The 21,126-nt window shown below is 35.3% G+C and overlaps 1 protein-coding gene across 1 annotated transcript in view; it reads left to right on the top strand.

Annotated features, from left to right (window-relative positions):
* The window catches only part of DYNC2I1 (dynein 2 intermediate chain 1), a 39,056-nt gene extending 21,805 nt beyond the window's left edge, over positions 1-17,251 (top strand). The window contains exons 11-24 of the mRNA XM_075705620.1: positions 2,708-2,837; positions 3,933-4,044; positions 4,411-4,505; positions 4,822-4,951; positions 5,851-6,023; positions 6,570-6,732; positions 9,519-9,632; positions 10,556-10,617; positions 11,692-11,743; positions 13,028-13,088; positions 13,337-13,433; positions 13,694-13,825; positions 15,321-15,544; positions 17,080-17,251. Of these exons, the coding sequence (XP_075561735.1) occupies positions 2,708-2,837; positions 3,933-4,044; positions 4,411-4,505; positions 4,822-4,951; positions 5,851-6,023; positions 6,570-6,732; positions 9,519-9,632; positions 10,556-10,617; positions 11,692-11,743; positions 13,028-13,088; positions 13,337-13,433; positions 13,694-13,825; positions 15,321-15,544; positions 17,080-17,251 (1,717 nt within the window). The remainder of the gene's footprint in view (positions 1-2,707; positions 2,838-3,932; positions 4,045-4,410; positions 4,506-4,821; positions 4,952-5,850; positions 6,024-6,569; positions 6,733-9,518; positions 9,633-10,555; positions 10,618-11,691; positions 11,744-13,027; positions 13,089-13,336; positions 13,434-13,693; positions 13,826-15,320; positions 15,545-17,079) is intronic.
* Positions 17,252-21,126: the final 3,875 nt, after the last annotated feature.

The following is a 21,126-nucleotide window of genomic DNA, read 5'->3' on the forward strand; positions in this document are numbered from 1 at the left end:
TTACTTTGTAAGCTAACAGTAATTAGTTCTTAAGTAAATATAATTTACAGGCTTTGCTATATGTCATTTTATAACAGAAAATTATCTATATATCCATTTGTGTGTATCATTTTATTACAGAATGAGTTGCCAGGATTGTAATTTCTTTGTATGATTCTTCAGTCAATTACATATTAGCTTATAGTACTAAAGAGCAAGCCTTTTAGCTGCTCTCAGGGCTCTGCAGAACTGTAATTTCTAGAAATAATCAAGACTCTGTATGGTACATACTGTTGCCAAAATAGCATGTTCCCTTTCAGGGATAACACCAGTTGGTGTAAAAACATGTTATTACTGATCTAAAATTGATCTAGATTTGAAACATCTAAGACAGCTCTGTATTAAAGAAACAAATTGGTGCCTGTTTCTTGTGGAGCTTGCCAGGAGCTCCAGATTTATCTGAAACACTGTATATATCTCCAATTTTTTGTAATGTCAATTGGACGCATAAAGCAAGAATATTAAATTTTATTGATAATGCTAGATTCCATTGCTTTGTGGCTGCATATCGGTGGCTGATCTTCACATAAGGGAGATTTTATTGTCTAGGCTGTCTAATTCACTTTGCCTAAATTTATATGCCCAAATTTTATGCGAGTTCATTGTCTAGGCTTCCTCTCTAGACAGTGGAGACAGATTAGGAAATTCAGGAAGGCATCTCTCTGAAGAATTGCCTTCTGAAATGTTCGTTAGTCTCTACTGATGATAATCTATGACTGGTTATGACTGTGTATCTAACTTTGTGTACATCCTAACAACATACATAGCCTGTGAAAATAACTAGCATTTTCATGGGAAGAGAAAGGGTTTGTGGAATTTAATGCTGTGATGATACATTGCTACCAGTAAATAGACTGAAAGCATCCCATAAATGAGCTGTGGCACTTTGGAGTTGTAAATATTAATATGAGGCTTATTAGTTTATTTTAAGGATTTGTCTGCATGTATCATTAAGATTTGTAACTAGGAAGCAACTTTCATGCATTTGAATTAGATCCCAGCAATCTGTGCCACAATGTTTGTGAAAAGGTGGTATATTAGGAAGTAGAAGTAAAAATAAAAATGTGGATAAGAAAATGCAACAGATGTCATTAAGTAGCAAAAAGGAGATGTGAAAATTGTCCTTATGCATAAAGAAAAATACAGCCTAAAATATTTGAGGAGCAATTCCAGCTCATGTTGCTTTAGTCTATTCCCCTTTCAAAGACTATCTTACTGAGAAGAAATTGCAACTACAATACACACCTAGAAGACTGTTTAGATATGGAATTGCTACAGACCCATAATTGTATCTGGTTTGTATTTGTATTTATATTTTATATTATATTAAGCATATTAAAAAAATCTGAAAAAGCAAGAGAGAGAAGAGGAAAGATGACAAAAATTTTCTTGTTGCCAAGAAATCTGTATGCAAGAGCATGTATTAACTTGTAAACTGACATCTGTATGTAATTCAAGCAGTTAACTCTTAAAATAAAATAATACCTTAACAATTTTATGACATTAAAGTAGATAGATAGTTGTGTAAATTGTGACAAAGGTTAACTGTGTTTTCATTCTCCATACAAGTGGAGCGGTAGGAATCTCTTTGTAGTTGATAATAAGTAATGTCACATAAATGTTTTTAGCATCTTGTCAGAGTAAGATACAGTATGTGAAGATAGACCTGTTTTCCAATTAAGAATGGAAATACAGTTTTATTTGGGACAAAGATGAAAAAAGTAAGAATTGAAGTAGGCAGAAAGTAAAAGGATTGAGGGAAGCTGGATAAGGCAGTTGAGCTTTTTTTTTATGTCATTCCAGAAAGGGAATTTAGGAAGATGTAAAGATTTGGCATTTTGTAGGACAAAAAGATTCAGGTATCTCAAATACTGTACAATGTGCTGATCTTACTCTAAACAAAAAATACAAGTGGAAAAATACATAGTCTACCTCAGTCCTGAGTATTCGTACAATTTAGATCAAGTACAATAGTCCAGTAACTGATGTTTTTTGGAGGCCTACTTTTTGGGGAAGAGGTCAGTATTCATGTCCACAGGTTAGGAATCAGCAATAAATTCATTTCATATTTATACATTTATATTTTAGGATTTCCGCTATTTTTATTTATTTCCCTGGTGATATGAAGAGGTACAAATTCAGGCAGTCTATTACCAATGGAGGTTGTTCAAAATACGTTTGAATAAGTCTAGCCAAACCAGGGTATTATAGATGATCGTTATAAAGCATGTACACATATGGGTGATGTAAGTTAATAAAATGAGTTTAGGAGAATTAGTCACCAGCCTAACTATAGGAAGAAAGTGACATTCATCTGTTACCTCACAGAACAGCTTTTGAATACTTAGGCAAGATGGTGGTACTAGGCTTTGAAAGTTTGGATTGCTTTTATAATAAACCACTTAAGTTTGCCACTTGCAACCAGAATTGCATTTTCAAATCTGGTAATTATCTCAGTGTAACATTAAATGAGGATTCATAACAGTATTATATGTACTTCTGTTGACATATTTTTATCTATCAATTAATTTTGGTACAGCTTCAAATCGCATAGATCAATAGATTGTTAGATCTCTGATACTGTTACCAAATCACGCTGGTTTTCTTTTGGAATATCAAACGCTTGGTCTTAACATTTTTTGTTTCTCTCTTGTAATTCATTTGAAAGAAAACGGACTTCAGAACTTCTGCCACTAATTGATCTGGACTTCTCAGTTAGTTTTTCTTTACTGGATTTGCCTCCTGTAAATGAGTACGACATGTATATCAGGAATTTTGGTAAAATGAACACTAAGCAGGTGGGTAACAAATGTGTAGTAATATTTAAATCTTGAAAGTGCTGATTCTTGTTGTGGAAAATAATTTTCCTTACAAAAGAAAGTTACTAAAGCTAATAGGACAGTAAAGTAATAAATTAATATTTTTCATCTATAAGCCTTAATTACCATAAAGCAACGATATCAAGACTTTTTGGCTAGACAGGCCATTTCCTTTCTGTGTTAGAAGAGGACTCTCTCATTGTCGTGATTTAGCCCCAGCCAGCAACTAAGCACCACGCAGCCGCTCGCTCACTCCCCCTGCCCCGATGGGATGGGGGAGAGAATCGGAGGAGTAAGAGTGAGAAAAACTCCTGGGTTAAGATAAGAACAGTTTAATAATTGAAATAAAATAAAGTAAAATAATAATAATAACAATATAATAATAATAGTAATAATAATATGCAAAGCAAGTGATGCACAATGCAATTGCTCACCACCCGCTGACCGATACCCAGACAGTTCCCGAGCAGCAATCGCTGCTCCCCGGCCAACCCCCCCCAGTTTCTATACTGAGCATGACGTCATATGGTATGGAATAGCCCTTGGGCCAGTTTGGATCAACTATTCTGGCTGTGCCCCCTCCCAGTTTCTTGTTCCCCTGGCAGAGCATGGGAAGCTGAAAAGTCCTTGACTAGCATAAGCAGTACTTAGCAACAACTAAAAACATCAGTGTGTTATCAACATTCTTCTCCTACTAAATCCAAAACACAGCACTGTGCCTGCTACTAGGAAGAAAATTAACTCTATCCCAGCCGAAACCAGGACACTCATGTTCCTTCCCCATATTCTAAAGGACTTTCTGTATGTTTGTGGCTCACTGTCCCAGGTGTGCTGGGTTTAGTGTTTATGCCTAATGTAAGACATTCAATATTTTTGCAGTAGGTCTAGCACTCTTGTGCAAAATGTGGTGAAATGTGCATGCACAAAATAGTGACACTGTCTGTGTCAGAATACTTAGGTCTAAATTTACGAACAGAAGAGATTGAGCACATCAGTTTTAAAATAACTGTTTAACTTCTATTCAGTTACATGCTGTCATTCTTAGCTGTGTCACCCGTATACTGATCTCTTTAGGCATATGTTCAGTGTAACGAGGACAATCTTGAGAGAGACATTCAGACTGAGAAAGTTGAGACACTGGAGAAATGGACACAGCATCCAGGAGAAAGTGCCCTTGTATCTGGAGGTGAAGAACATTTTAGTCTTACTCATTTATGGATGTATGCATGTAAACTTTCTTTTGAACCCATTAATTGTCAGAATTTGTAATGTGACAGGCTGAATCGATACCAAACTGCTATAGGCACTCTGAATCCCCCTGTGGAGGGGGTGGAGAATAAATGGCAGAAATAGTTTCTTCTTTCTGGATTGCCGTTTATGTTGGCAGGAGATATGATTCCCCAACAGATCTTGTTCGTCAGTACTGTTATTTCTGCTGAAGAGAAGTTGATTCCTGCCATTTTCCTTTTGCTTAAAAATTACATTGTTCTTACAGTTTTCTTAATTCCCTTTTGAAGCTTCAAGTTTGGTTTTGGGTTTTGTTTTTTCTTAGGTCCCATAAACAGCCAGGATATGTCAGTGAATGGAACTCTAACACCTAAAATTAATTCACAAAGATTAGCAAATTTCCTTCGGTCTGCTTGCCAGGTACACTTACGTACTTAATATCCCTTATGAGTTGCGTGCATCAGTATACAGTGTGATAGATCACTTACAGTACTTGTTCTGACTAATTTAAATGAATTACTTAAATAATACTCATTATCAGTGAGATTCATCTCTCTGCAAAGGAATGGAACCAGAGCTGTGCAACTTCTAAGTCTGTAAAATCGTATTTGCTAAGAGATAAAATTAATAAGAGAGTGGATAAAGGTTTATTAAATTAATCCACATACTTTAGAAATAGCAAAGCTGAAAGATAAGATGACCCTTTTATTTCTATAAATGTAATTATGTTTGAAAGGTGATTGCTGTTTTGCTAGAGGAAGATCAAGTTGCAACACAACCCAGGTGGAAACTAAGATCTCGACAAACCAGTCTGTCTATTAGTGATAGCTGTTTCCAGTTAAATACTAACCAGCCATTCCTCCATGGTAAGGGAACTTTATTCTACACCTTTTAGTATACAGTGTGAACTCTTCTTCCTTATGCAAAATACCATGGTCTTTTTTATGACTGAATTGCAAACAGCACATATCAGGATATATAGATGATGTAAAGCCCACTTTTCTTTTAATTGTGCTAGTCTTGCTCTAACTCTGTGCAGATTGGTTTCACATAGGGAACGTAGAGCATCCTACCTGCTGTGAAACCAGAAATATAGGCAGTGATTAGCATGATATAGGGGTGCCCTGGATGTAATTTCTTGCCCCTGTTGTTGAAAGGCTATCCCAAGAGGTGTCATTTCATTTAGGGTCTTTATGCTGGCAGTAGAGCCAAAGTTGCAAATGAAGCAAGGTTATTGAACGGGGAGAATATTGCCTGATATATTTGAACTGCAGTTATATCTTCCCCATATAAACGGTAGATGTTCAGATGAAAAGAAAAATGAAAAATAAAACATCTATAGTTATGTTAGGAAGACCTATTATAACACAAAACCATACATACTCTAACATGAACACATGAGATGAAGTAGAAGCCTGGCCTGTGCTGTTTCATGTTTGAGACTTTGATTAATTCTCAGTGTATATATACTGACGTCAGATCAGATTAGCTTGCTTATGCCCAGAATAATTATTCTATTAACTTCCTGGCTCCCTTCCTTTTTGCTTTCTACTTGCTTCTAATTTTTTTGATTCCTTCCCTAGTCCCTCCTTTTTTCTTCTATAGCATCGAAAGCCACCCACTGTTAATAGACATATTCTTCATAATTATGTCTTACCTTCTTTGGTTGTTGCTATAGCAGCTAAATACGCTTTTTCATCTGCAGTGAGTTTACTTTTTTATTTATTTCCTTTCTTTCTTGATTTTTTTTTTTTTAATGGTTTAGACCGAAAAATATCCTGCCTGTATGTCTCTCAAGTTCAGAGGCAGTCACTACTTTCTGTTCATGGATTACCTGAAAAGGCAGGTGTTGTTTTACTGAACAGAAAAAGCATCATATGCGTTTGGAACATCTGGCAGCCCTCCAGTCCTCAGAAAGTTTTAACATGTGACTCAGAGGTATGTTTCAATAACATTGTATAGTTGCACTTTGAATAAATAGCTTTATTATATGTATTTTGTTTTCTTGTCTTGCTGCAAGATGTGTTATCCTTTGAGATACACTTTTGAGCCTACTGAGCAAGACACTGCTCTCATTCCATTATGTGCACCGGTACTAGAATGTAGAGATGGTCATAGTGGTTTGGTTTTTCTTTTTTTTTAACTTTTGACTCCATTTTGTGGTTGAAGAGTGAATGGAAGTAAAACAACTTGTTCAGATGTTGTCAGGACTTCTCTCCACTCATCACTATCATACAGTTGAATCACCCCCTTCAGCTTTGTGGTAGTAGATATGGATTACACAACAACTGTCCTGAAAATGGAAGGCCTACTGAAAGTCTTGTATCCTACTTCCATTTTAAATAAGTTGTCCTTCTGCCGCAAACACCTGTAATCTGTTTTTTCTGGATCTGCATGCCTTAGGAAGAACAAAAATATTTCAGGCTTATCAAATCATTGGCCTTTATCATAATATCAACCATGCATATTTTTACTGCTTAACAGGTGGTATGTTGCTGCTTCAGTCCCAATAAAACAACGTTAGTTTTTGCTGGAACAATAGATGGTTCATTGTTGGTGTGGGATCTTCGAGAAGACTCGAGAATGCACCCTCGTATGACGATCAGTGAAATTGAGTGGACGTTTAGAGTTCCAACATTTTCCACTGGTTAGTATCTGTGCATTCTGATTAGTCATTTTGTGCACAGTGAAACAATTCCACTACTAATTCTGCTAAGAACACTATTTCTGAGTAGCCTAGTTTAGCCAGTTCAGAGAGGATATTTAGTCTAGTAAAAATTTCCAGTCAGTAATAGCTGTAAAGAAATGTAAGCCAGCTCAATATGTATCAAGCAGTGAGAATAGAGATGTGGACCAGATATAGAACCTGAGGAGCACTGTAATATTAAAATGGAGTACTCAACTACTACCTCATCTGAAATCACTAGCTTAGTCAATTTTCATCATCTTATCTCCCTTAATGTAAGCCACATTAAACACACATATTAAGATGTATTTTTAAAAAAATCAAAGTAATTTAAGACTGTAAAACACAGTTTTTCAAACATCATTTAAAGGTCGCAATCTGTACAAATTGTCCCCTAAGTCTTGATGTTTCTGTAAGGTTGCATGCAAGATACGTATCCAAGTGTATACATGCATAACCTCTGTTAGAATCAGTGCAGTGCTACTCTGTGGGATCTAGAGAGCTATTCATCTTACCCTAATGTAGATATCTGTATATGGTTAACTGGATTGATTGTTTTGATTAGATTTAGTTCACTTACAGATACTATACAGCTGTCTTACATGTAGATACCATTTTAAGTGTCTTAATCTTTGTTCTGAATCTCACCCTTATGCATTTCTAAAATTCCACTTATGTAAATTTATCAATTCTGGATTCTATCTAGATGCACTAAAAGTTGAGTCAGGATTGTGGGGGCTTTATTGCCAATTTATCAATTATTGTAGCAATGTAAGATCAAGGAATTTCTCATATTTTCATTACATATACAACTGTCATTTTGTGATACTGTTGGTTCAGCATATACGAATAATTTTGGGGATCACATCATTGGAAACAAGTAGTATATGAAGGTTAAATATCAGAGGTGATCTATATAATGGAGTAAGTTGAATTCTAACTTCTACAGTCAGCATTCAGTTACTTTTAGTCTTTTGTTGAAGGGATTCTGGAGCTGTGACTAAACTTTGGGGCCCAAAAGCTCTCTGGTTCGATATCTCTAGAAATGTGTCAACTACGTGTTGGAGCAAAACCTGGACATAGATTTTTCTGTCATCCAGCTTGTCACATGAGCAAAATCTCTAGCACTGGGGCCAGTTGGGAGCCGTAGCATGCTCTTTCCAGGTTCTTAATGGCAGAGAAGCACAGCCACAACAAGTAACATGGAATTAATTTGTTGCACTGTTTGGATATGGCCTAAATTAGTGTTGTGTATGTATGGGGAAGCCAGAAGAAAGTTTACTTTTCAAAAGTGCTTCTGGGTGACCTCCTTTCATCCTTTCACATTTTCTTGTCATTACAGTTCCCAGTTTTCCTACTTTTCTGATCCCTTAGTGTATGCTCAAAGTAACATAGGCTTTTGTAAATTTTCTTATAATCCATGGATGACAAATTCGAAAGTTACAGAAGTTTATTTAGGGCATATAACTGACATACTAGAAGATACAATCCAAAATACTTCACTCTGCATTTGAATTGGTGTTTGAGATCCTTACGGTTTTATGAATCTGATGGAAATGAATGGATCTTTATGCCTATTACCAATGTTTTGTCATTTCAAATTTAAATAGAGGAGGAAGTCATTAATCTTATTGAAGTTTTCAATGTATGTAGTTTTATGTTGAGAGATTGGGAATGAGGTGTACATACCAACAGTTTGACCCTTGATTCGTCTCAATCTTAATTATAAATTGGTGCCATTTTTCTTGGCACTGTGTTGTACCCTAGAGTTAAAAATAAGGAATAGCAGTATTTTAAAAATAATTTTATTATTGCCAAACAAGCCCTTCTTTGTGTATTTTTCCTTTTTTTTGTGTGCAGTCGCTACCATTTAACTTACACTGAGGTGTTATTATTTTTGTAAAAAAACACCACACACATGCACAAAATCCTGTTTTGTTCACAAGTGTATCTAATTGCAGTAGGCGTGTTAAAAGTAAACATGAGTTGGTTGTTGATAGACTTTTAATTTTTTTTTAGTAGATCAAAGATGCTTGGTCTTATGTTGCACAATGGGCTAGTAGTCAAATGTATGTATACAGTTTCATGCAGTTGCTTATATAAGCAAGCATTTTTTAATGCTGTATACTTACGAAGCTTTATGCCTTTAGTCTTAAATGAGATTAAGTTCAGTGCACAGAGCAAGTCCAGAAATAAAGAGTATCTGACAAAAAATGCATATTGAAATTGCTCTAAATACACATTTATTTTTAAATGTTATTAAAGGGTAAATACGTATTTTCTTGTGGTGAATTGTTTGTTTCAGCATAGTTATTTTCTGTTAAATAATACTCTGTAAGAGTAATTTTTCTTCAGTTTTGTCTTTTCTATAGTAAGCAGTGATTTATTTCTACTGCTGTTGTTTATGGAGCTTGAAATTAACGTAATTCTTTTCATGGTAACCCTCAAACGGCAGATTTTAATGAAATGTCTGGTACAGTGGCATAAATGGTGCAGTAGTCATTTGGAAAATGAGAAGTAAATACAAATGGTGAAACATTGATTTATCTAGTAGTATCTTGTTAATTTAGGAAATAGTTTGCAGCATGGTATTTGAGACTTTTACAAAGTATTTCTTTATGAAGTTATTATTTGCCATTCTTTCTTTGTAATCATCATTCTCACATGTGCTGAAAAGTGATTAGGGTTTTGTTGTTGTTTGTGTTGAAAATAATATAGTGTTTACCTTTTATTATCCTTAATTACAGATGGCATTCTAAACTCAGTAAACCACACCTCCCCTATACTAGCAGTGGAACCTGTCTCAACCTCTCTCTACACTGATCAGAATTATGGGCTCTCAAGCCTCTCTTATCAGGAGGGTATGTAGGCTGCTCTTCAAAGCATCAATATGTTTGAGTCTTTCTTTAGGTATCTAGTGAAACAAATATATATATCATAGCCAAAATCCAGTTTGTAATTCTATTCTGCCTCTTAAGTTGTCTGTAGTATCAATTGCATACAACATTCATGTTTATTTTCTGCTCTCATTTTTACGTAATGTTAATTCAGTGCAGTGTCACATCAGATGTGGGTGCATGCTTGTTATAACGTCTGTTTGTAAGACAATATTTTGTTCTTCCATGATAAAACAAGTTATCACTCAAAAACTGCTTTTAGAGAGTAGTCTTTGTGCTTCTGTAATGTCTTTAAAGAAATCAGAATGCCTTTAGAGACGTCTCAGTGCTCCTATGATGTCCAAAAAACCCCGTATCTAAAAAAGTGGAACAACTTGCTTATTATCTGAATACACTTACAATATGTGACTGCACTTGGTGGTTCTTCCTGTGCCTTTTGCCTAATTTTTTATGAGCAACCTTTGCAAAGTAGCTTTAATCCTCATGCCCCCAAATTCTCAAGCAGAGTGCTAGAGGAGACATCATTACTTCCATTGCAGATTTTCACTTTGAAATCCATAGTTGTCCAAAGAAATGTGCTGCATATTGCAGATCTTACAAGATTTCATCTATTGTACTTTACGTTCTGTTCCACAGTCCGTGCAGAATCCAGACATTTTAAAAGATGCAGGCAGAGAACATCTGCCTATCTAGTAGGATAAACTGAACATAACTAGTTTCATGCCTTTTTTCTTTGGTAGAATTAGGGCATTTTCCCATTTTATGCAGCTGAGAGGATCATAAAAGTTTCAGAGAATGTATTAACCTAGGAAATGTTTTAAATCCTTCGATATTGTTCAGGATGAAGGTCAGTGTATGAATATAAATTGTTACTATTCCTTCTATAGAAATGTCAGGCCCTCCATTTCAGATAGCTTCAATGGATGAAAATGGAATCCTCAATATGTGGGTGAGTAGTATAGGTATGAAAAGAGAGAGTATCACGTGTTGGAATAATAAAATACTTCTTCAATTATAGCAGCCCAAATCCAGGATTTCTGATGAGAATTTCCTCCCTGAAAAGTACAGCAACACTAGCCATTCCGTTGGAATTCTCCTCAAAATTTTTGCCCTGACTCCCTAATGCCATGATGTTATTCTTAGGCAAAACTATTAACAGGTACATGGATTCATGAAAACAGGCAATCAGTAGTTCTGCTTCTTAGGAATATGTTCACATATTTCTATTAATTGAACAATTGACCTTGGTCCGTTTTCACCCACCTACTTTGTTTTATTTGAATCACAGTGGTGTCAGAGACTGTACTGAATGTATGTGAGAAATTACATTCATAATTTATATAAAATAGGTGTTCAAGAGGCAAAATGCAAAAATCTGTGGATAAGATTACCCTGCCTAAAATATGACAGGCAGGTAAGCACCGGGTCTATTGCTTTTAGTTAGTGTTCTGACAACTCTTCTTTCTATCGGATGTTTTCAGTCTTTTTCTGATGCAGCTTTGGCCCGGCTGCTGAACCTGGGTTTGCATTTGAATTGATCTTGCTTGAGGAACCGAATGGCTCAGTGAATGATAAGGGGATAAAAGTATTTCCTTTCTGTATCACTAGTTAAGTCCCTTAAAGCTCTAAGTAACTTTAGTAGCAACAGATTCAGGCCAAATGATCTACCCGTTCTATTTCACGAATAGTGAAAAGCACAGGAGATGTGTTACAATTCCTTATTTGGGGGGTTAAGGTGGGTTTTTTGTGACTGACCAAACCAACAAGGTACCAAGTAGCGATGAAGTGTAGAATGTAACTTCCCATATTCTGCTTTCCGGCAGGGAACATCCAACAGGCGTGCAAAGCTATTTTTAGCAATGCAGACATTGACAGGGGATAGAGAATCTACCTGTAATCATTGTTAGACCTACCTATCTAAACGTTCCTTTAGAGTTAGGTCATACATTACTGCAACTAGTTAAAAACCTTTAAAGTCTGGTAAATATTTATGGCTTATTAATGTTAAATATTGACTTTTCAGGTAGTTGTTGAATTACAAAAAGTGGATTTAGCTGGTTCACAAACTGATTTAGGTGAGTACTGTACATTGGAGTTAGAATAAAGTGCTTGAGTTTTGAGATTATGAAGTTAGAGAGGAAGAATCAGTGATGACAAAATAGTTTAGAAGAAGGCAAAGTTACTGAGGAAAAGATTCATTCTGAATGGGACGTATATCTGATATTGGGGGCTATTGGTTAGGTATCATGAGAGTTATTTTCATTGCTATCTGAATCTCACCTGCTAATTCTGTATTGGTAATTGCCACCACAGACAACCACATTTCTTATAATGTCAAAGCAGATTTCTGTATCCTCAGGAGCTTTCTTTCAAAGAATATGAGATTTTATGTCCTTCTCGGTCCTCCTGTTCTTTCTTTAGTTTTAACGAAATCTGTTACAATGTTTTTGTTGTTGCCTACATCTCCATTTTGGTAATTGTCCTGAAAGTTCTCTTTTGGGTGAGGTACTTAATTTAGTGTGAGAAAAAAGTTTCCATGAAAAAAGTAAAGGACAAAGTCCATTCAGGCCTTTTTGAGTTATGTGAATGAAGAAAATTACATTTTTTTTGTTCTTTGAACAAATTTAGACTTACACATACTTTCCTAACTGGAAAAAGCTGCAATTAAAATCCTGATAGGTTTTAAAATACTTGTATAAAAAAAATGAAGTAATGCTAACAAACTAGAATTTTTTATCAGTTTTCTAATTTATAAGCTTGTGTGCAATGCCTGGCTGCATTAAGCTGCTAAAGCTGGGTATTATGTCTGTGGAGATGTACATTTTAAAGCTATAGATGTGTGCTGACACAGTTTTACTGCCACCTACATTAATTTCTTTCCTTTTCAAAAAAATTCTTGTGTTTGAATGATTTGAATTATTCTTGTATTCTCTACTGACAAATAACATAGACCAACTTTATGGAAGCATTATTACAGTCTCTCATTACTATAATTCATTGTCAGAGATCCAAGTAACAGAAATGCACATTTTCACCATTGATAGAATTGGGTTTTATAGAGCGATATTACAGGATGTTATATGCATACTGTAAAACTAAAACAAACATACAATCATGTTTCCCTTTCTCTGTCCTCTTTCTTTGATTTCTGTCAAAGATTACAACTCCTCAGATTTGAATTCTGAAGTAAATAGTTCTAAACAATGTAAGATTCTTACATATCAAAAGCTATATCTACAATAAACAATTTAATTATGAAGTATCCTTTTACTTATTAGGTTAGGTTTTAATTTGAGGATAGCACTTCCTTAATGGAAAGTGCTTAAATCAGTTTAAATAATTCTTTCATATAATTTTAGGTTTAATTCCTGGAGGGAAAGTGAAGTTAGTACATAGCTCTACTATGGAATTGAATAACAGGTAAGAAAACAGAGGCACTTAGATTTTACATGTGTATCTCACAAAGCTAATTTTTCCTATACTTCATTAATTTGCTGTTATGTAAGATATATTTAACAATATTTTCATTAGTTGTATATTGTGTTAATATATACTTTTTCCTAGAGCTAGTCATACACATTTTAGATTAAGAGTTTCTGTATGTACTTGCATAGCTTTAGGAGACAACTTCCTGTATTTGTTATCTTTTACCTTTATGTTTTTCATAGCCTTTTCCCAAAGGATGTGCGCCAGAGAATGCCCCAGACACTGACTATTAAATTTCTGCCTTCTAATCCTAATAATTTCATTGTTGGAACAAACATTGTGAGTAATGTGCTGAAATTAATCTCATTGTTAATTTTTGTTTTGGAAGCTGTCCCATTTACTTGGAATTTTACTAGTAGACTGTGTATAAAATTTATAATTCGAGACTATTTTAATAGCTAACAGATTTTAATAATTTGTTAGCTGTTAAGGATCTTTTAAGGTAGCAGCTCTGTGAATTATTTAAGTTTTTCTTGTAATACTGATAATGCAAATTTTGTTTCGTTTTGTTTAATTCATTTTCTTTATATTGTTCATAGGGGCTGGTAGGCCATGGTACAAGACATGATTTAAAAGTTTTTCCAAAGTTATTCAGACCCCAGGAGAGCAGACTGAGATCGATAAGCATCAACGCAATTGATTTCTTCCCTTTTGGAAAGCCACTATTTTTGGTATGAAAACATTTTAGTATAATACAAGTTTCATTTTTTAATACTTGCTGAGGGAGGATTTCTAATTAGACATATTTAACTAGATCTGATAGTTGATTTACCTCACTAATTCCAATCTGCCATGAAGGGTGACAACAAATCTTGTGTCCTGGTGATAGAACTTTGCTTATGTAAAAGGTGGACCATCTGGCTCACTGAAACAAATGGCAATCTCACTTCAGCCTTATAACTTACTCTTTGTTTTTACTGAAATTCAGCACTGCAAGCAGGTCTCCTGCTATTAATGAAGCCTCAGCTGTTTCTCACTCTTATCATACATCTCTTAGTGACATAACATTTTGGAGACAAGATACCTGTATTGCTATGAAACAAAGGTCTGTGGGCAGCTCTGGGCATTCCCTGCTTTCTTCCCCACATGCCTGGCAGTGTCCCATGTGGTCAGGTATGTTCAAATCTGCCCTCAGCAGTTCATATTGACACACGCACTGTTTTTGTCTCTTCACTTGTGAAAGTTTATTCAATGCAAGTTGAATCTAACTTTGGTAGGATTTTCCATCTGCTTATCCTTGCATATATCTGTACTTGATCCTCTTTTAAAAATGCTTTCTTTCTAAATTTGCCATGATTTACATGACTTCATTGGGATTGCCTAAGATATAAAATTAATGTGTTTGGCTATGGTGTACATATTTTGTGTCACCACTGCGCAATCAGAACTTTCTTTTACCAGTGTGGATGTTCTTACCTTTTTTCCAAATGCATTTATTTCAAGTGATACCACCTTGTATCTGCAGAGTTGTTTTAAATGTGAGCACAATTTGCAGAGTCACATCATAACTTGAAAATTCTAGGAAGTCTTCCTCATGTAGAGGTGGCCCAGGGTAGTAAGAATAAGTTATTTTCTGTTTTCATAGAATAGTTTCCTTTGTAGCTGGCTTAAAGCAAACTTGTAAATGTTATTATACTAGGCAAGACAAAGGTTATAAGAAAATATCTGGAAGCAGTGATATCTGCCTGTCTTTGGATTTAGTTGTGCATTATGAATCAGTTTAATATCGTTATACTGTTAAGCACAGCCTGTCCTGCTGAAAACTATTCTTGGTTTTACAGATTACATGTGTCATTAAGTAGCTGTCTGAATTGGTCTCTGGGCTCTGACCTTGCCACCATTCAGACTGCTGTTGAGTTGTGCTGGATCATAGTATTAGTGAAGCTGATAGTTTGAGAACTTTTTTTTAAATAGGAAATTAGGACTTCATCCTAGGATTAGTGGATTAGATTACTCTAGTATGCTCAGTACAGAGTTACTACTTTTGAACTCAAAATTACATTAAAATCTAGATAGTCCATGGAGTGAGATATGAGAGATGTACCACTTGAGTCAGATAACTAATCTTATTTATACGCTTGATATTCTAAAGAACTGAATTGCAGTTTTTATCCTGCTTAGTTTGGTTTGTTCCCAGGAAGTATTTTCTTCTTGACTATGGTATAGGTTGGCTGTTCAGATGGAAGTATTCGATTACACCAAATGACATCAGAGTATCCCCTCATGCAGTGGAATGACAGCACAAATGGCCGGCCAATTATTGCTCTGCAGTGGGCCTTAACAAGACCTGCTGTGTTTTTTGTCCTGGATGCATCATCTAATATTTACATTTGGGATCTTCTGGAAAATGATTTGTTGCCTGTGGTAAAGCAGACTATTCCATCAGAGAAGTACGTACATTACATTATTTTTAACAAAATATGTTATCATCATCTTCATTTTGATTAGAGTTTGGATGGGATTTTTTGCTTGATGCTAAATGTTCATTAGAATTTGCTTTTCTGACTGTATTTGTCAAACTGTTGGAGGTGTGGAAAGAGACTATAGAGAGTTAAATATTAGTTTATCCTTATTTACTTATTATTTTATACGCTCTGATAAAGGAGAAATAATGTTAGTATAAATCAAAATCAAGTATAGTGTTATCAGTTGGGACAGATGCCTGTACATGGAACAGTTGCTGTTTATATGAAAAGAAAAATTTTGTTCCCACTAAAATCACTGGACTGCTTAAGTTCAAAGATAGCTTTGCTGGATCAGGATCAACCCCTAAAATAGGCAAGATGTTAGGCAACATGTTAAAATGCCTATATATAGTATGTTTAACAATATAAAGAAATATATTGTGTGCATTGTCACAAAGTAAACAAGAATATTTTTGGCTAGCACGTATTCACCAAAACTCACAATACTATTCCTGTAGTCAGTGTAGAGATCTGGGTATCCTGTAGATTGAGGCAGAAAAGGAGTTTAATTTAGCCTTTGTGAATTATAGTCCTGAGGATTCTCTTTCCTCCCTGATGGGAGCCCTACTGGGAGACTCTGTCTTCCCAGTTAGTGGGAAATCCTCTTAAGTTAGCGATAGGGAGAGAGGAAATGGCCTCAAGCTGTGCCAGGGGAGGTTCAGATTGGATATTAGGAAAAAATTCTTCACGGAATGAGTAGTCAAGCATCAGAACAGGCTGCCCAGAGAGGTGGTGGAGTCATCACCCCTGGAAGTGTTCAAAAAAAGGGTAGATGTGGCACTTTGGGACATGGTTTAGTGGGCATGGTGGTGTTGGGTTGATGGTTGGACTGCTGATCTTAGAGGTCCTTTCCAACCTTAATGATTCTAAGTTTTACTTTCATTAAAAACAATCCAGCTACCAAGCCAGGAAACATGAAATTGCTACTCTACCCTTAATTGGTTTAGTGGTGGATTTGGTAGTGTTAGGTTAATGATTGGACTGGATGATCTTAAAGGTCTTTTCCAACCTAAACGATTCTATGATTCTCTAAGTTAGTCTCGGTGAATATCCCTCTAACTAGAAGTTTACCTTCTAGCCTTGTAAACTATAGCAAAGTGCTGCTAGTTTGGGGAGAAGATAATATAATTTTTAAAGTTGCTACACTGTACTGGAAAATACCATAAAAATAGTTCATTTTTACAAGCTTGAAATAATTTTTAAGTCATGATTAGAAATTGATGTTGGAATCTGTGAACAGGGGAAGAATTGTCTGTTATGTTTACATTAAATGATCACAGCTGGTGAAAAGCTAAAGAACATGCTGGGACTTGAAATAGTGAGGAATATCACAGTGTGATGAGCAGAAATATGGCATCATTTGTTTAACTATAAGTAACCTGCTAACAACATGTTTGAAAACACCTATTTTTATTAATTTTGCCTCAATTAAAAACACTCTCCCGTTCTTTTGATTTCAGTGTTGTAACTATGGCTCTACTGGGAGAACCAGAAAAAACAAACCGATTGTTAGGCATTGTGCTGGCCAAAGAATCTGGACAGATAGACATTCAATATGTAAAGAAGAAGTGGGCATTACCTCAGCCTGAGGAATCTGAAAAACTGCATCTGCTTTTATTGCAGTCTTTTTAGAAACAGTACCCCTGTCTGGGTGTCCAAATTATTGCAAAATATTTAATTATGTTTGTCTGTAATTAAAAGATTTGTAATGTAATTTTGTATTTGTATATATCTTGTATATATTTTAAAGAATATCAGTACAGTATTTCAGCTGAAACCATATATTTTATCACAAAAATGGCAGAACCAAATTTAGCGTTACTGTACTCAAAAAGATTATGAACTGTATTTCATTATTGAAAGCACTCTAGATGTATATATTTAAAAAAAATACTAAAAATATATGCCTATAAATTACGCTGCTGTTTCTCATTATTCTGCTCTGAAGTAAATGACAGCAATCCTTTGCCTCTGGGCCTTTTACACACTAACACTTGGTAAAACTTTCTTATATCCACCTAAAAACATTATGCAAACCATATCAGAATACAAATTTATGTTGCATGATATCTTACTTCTGATTTTGACCCTGAAACTTTGCAAACAGAATACCTGACTAACTCGAGTTGTCCCAATATGTACACTACCTGTTTGGATCAAACAGTGTAAATAATATGCTTGTGAGATTTACTGAAATTCTAAATCCTTTGTAATTTCTGATGTAAAACAGAAAATACTGAGCTGTTTAATCCTGAAAATCATTCCCAAAGCTCTTGTAGCAAGGACGAGGATAGTTGTCTATAATATTATTCTAATTTTTGTACACTTGGTTTGGACCAAGACCAACCACAGAAAATGTCTTTAACTTCTGTAGCCTGACAAGTTCTGATTTAAAGATCATGAGGAAAACCATGATTAAACGAGCACAGATTCAGGGAGAAGGACAATTGGAAGACAATGAGTTCAGAATTTAGTGAACGTACATTTAAGATATGCAACATCTCCTTCTAAAGTAGACTGAAACAATTTGTAACTTCTAATTAATTTATTGCAAACCTTTTTCTATGTAAATTGTTACTTAAATTGAGCAAACCCAAAGTGGCCACATGATGGTGCCAAGTCACAGCAGTAAAAAATGAGTGCCTTATATAAACAACATACACCACTTTGGGAATGAATTTGTTGTAGTCTGTTACACATTCCCCTTTCCTCAAAAGTGGTGGCTGCAACCCAGAGAACCTGATGAACTGTCGGAGGGATGCATACTTCGGAGACCATTTTTCACTACCCTAGTTACCGGGTCAGCCATAGATTTTTTTTTTTTTTTTTTTTTTTTTTTTAAATGGGCATAAACACAAATGACTCTCCTTATCTTCATTGTTGGGTTTATACCGTAATAATGTACACTACAAGTTAAATTAGGATAGCTTTAGTAATTCAGATAAAGAACAAATGGCAGGTATTTTTTGCAATAAGGTAGCAGAGCATTACTAATGACAGCCATAGTAAAAAACCAAACCCAAATCTATCCCTCTTTCCCTCTGAGACACACACACCCACCCCCCACCACTCCCTCCCTCCCCAGTTTAAGATCAAAATTAAGTTTTGAAATTATACTAGTCTTGTGAAAGGAATGTCTGTCTTATTATCGTTTCATCACTTTCAGGACTTACCATCTTTTCTTACTGCAGCCACTTCTGCACATGGAAACTGTAAACAAAGGGTCGGGTTTTTTCTGCCTTAAGCCGTGTGCAGTGGTGGTGAGGTTTTTTCCAATATGCAAAAAGAAAAAAATAGTGTCAACCTTCACACAGAATTACCTGTCGCTACATTTGGGCTGCTGTTAATAGGTATGCTTCAATTCAAAGATCCAAATATTTTAGGCCAGTTATACTTGTACTGCCTGGAGAGTTGAGTGTGAGTCCCATTTCCCACATTGGGCCTGTGGTTCTTGCCTGAAAGGTGTGTTTTCTCTCTTCAACTGCAAACTGATGTAATAATATAAATGTGTATACATATACATTCTGTATACATTATATATACAATATAAATAATTTAAATCCTGTGCTGACAGTTGCTGTTATGAGAATGAGAGGGAAAAATGTGTAGAAGTTGCTGCTCTTCTGCATGTTCCCTCAGTGAGTAAATGCAGACCGTTAGAGTGATGCTCCATGTAATCTTAGCAGTTGGGCATATTGGTGCAACCATTTTTGAGCATATATCTGATCAGAAAAGTGGGAAGTATTAGTAGGCTGCAATACAAGAAAAGTATTCCATGCATAAGGACTTACAAAATTGTTTCAAGCAAAAAAATTTTAATTTTCCATTAGCTACTTCTAATGATTGTCAAATTTGTATTGTTAACATAAGGTGTTGGATTTTGCTCATGTTTCATAAGCAAGAAACATGACCCTGTATATGAAAGAAAAGAAGTTCACTGTTAATTCCAAATTATTTTCATATCCCTATTAATTTTACTGGTAGCTCTGACACGTTTGCATATGCGCACATATTCTACTGAATGATCTTTATATAGGAGGTAAACACTACTACCGTGAAACATTTAAAATAGCCCAAATAATCTCTCTATATTTTTTTTCACCTGTAGGCAATTTTGGAATCTGTATTCTTAACAGAATGAACTGTAGTTAATTTTAACTGACCCATATAATAGAAACTTACCATTCAAGTAATATAAAAGTTGAATCACTATCCACCCATATTAATAACTTTTATACAATATAACCTCTTGCCCTTAAGCCAATAAATCCTGGCAGTAAGGCTGAAAAATTTTAAATATGCAAAATGCCGGACAGTTTTGGATAAAAGTTCTGCTTTTATTTTCCACTTTATGAACGTGCTTTGAAAGCCTTTTCTATTTAGAACATAAATATTAATGCTGTTTTCATTGGATTTTGGCATCTCACAGATGGGAAAATGAAGTTTTCAGTAGCTGAATAATAAGTTAACTGAGGAACAGAATTCTTGAATCAGATGGCTGATTTCTTACAACTGTTTAGAAATGCTTTTATTAACCTGTCAGCCTATATTTGCAGTAGAGCTTGGGAGAACAGGAATAGCAGCATTCTTCTTTTGGACCAGAACATTTCTTTTTCATTTTACTGAAGGTGACCATTCTACTCAATGCAATTTTGCCTTAATTAATCATAGCTGGCATTTAGTTAAGACGTGTTGAAGGATACAGGAGCATTGTAGCTTCCATAGCAATGCAGGAATATTCTACCTACTTTTAGCAGAGCACAGTTAAATCATAAAAACAGTTATTTTTTTAAAGGGATGTTTTTTCCCTGCTGGAGTTAGAAAGCCCATCTAGGTTTGTTCTAGGTGTAGAAATTGGCTGGACTAAAGCAAACACTGAAGTGTCATTGGATTACACAGACTGTTGGGAAAGGCCCATCTGTAAAATTCACTTAGGAAGTAACCAGAACTTGGCCATCAGTGTCATGCTTGGTGGCATGCAAACGAGGAAAAGTTATGAAAATACTGGGACAGGAAAATGGCTAACGAGCAGATTTTCATTGCTAGCTTAATTTCCAACCAGGCTTATCAGGATTCTATTTATAGACAAACGCTCATTTGTCCGTGTGCTTCTGAGCCTCCTTGGCTGTGAGAAGGAAGATGGCAATTCCATTTACAGCTCCCCTTAAAAAAATCAGCTAACTTCTCTTTTATTAGCAGTTCCTGAAGGTTTCAGAAAGTGTATCAACAGAATATTCTCTTACCCCAGTTCCTGAGGTAGGCCTTTTCAAGTGTTGTTCAAATGGCTATAGGAGAGCCTGCGTCTTGACGTTCCAACATAGGAAGTGGTGACTTAGGTGCCGCTCTGTGAAAACTGAGTAGCATGTGGAATTATTTATCCTTTTTTTAATGCTACATGAAATATCCCACTGGAACTATTTAAGTATGGATTGTATTTCAGGCTGGTTTTTTACTTAGAGCCTCTTAGCATCACTACAGAGTTTTTCTGCTCACCTCTCACATGCTAA

The sequence above is a fragment of the Pelecanus crispus genome, chromosome 2 (assembly GCF_030463565.1).
Source record: "Pelecanus crispus isolate bPelCri1 chromosome 2, bPelCri1.pri, whole genome shotgun sequence".
Classification (NCBI taxonomy): Eukaryota; Metazoa; Chordata; class Aves; order Pelecaniformes; family Pelecanidae; genus Pelecanus; species Pelecanus crispus.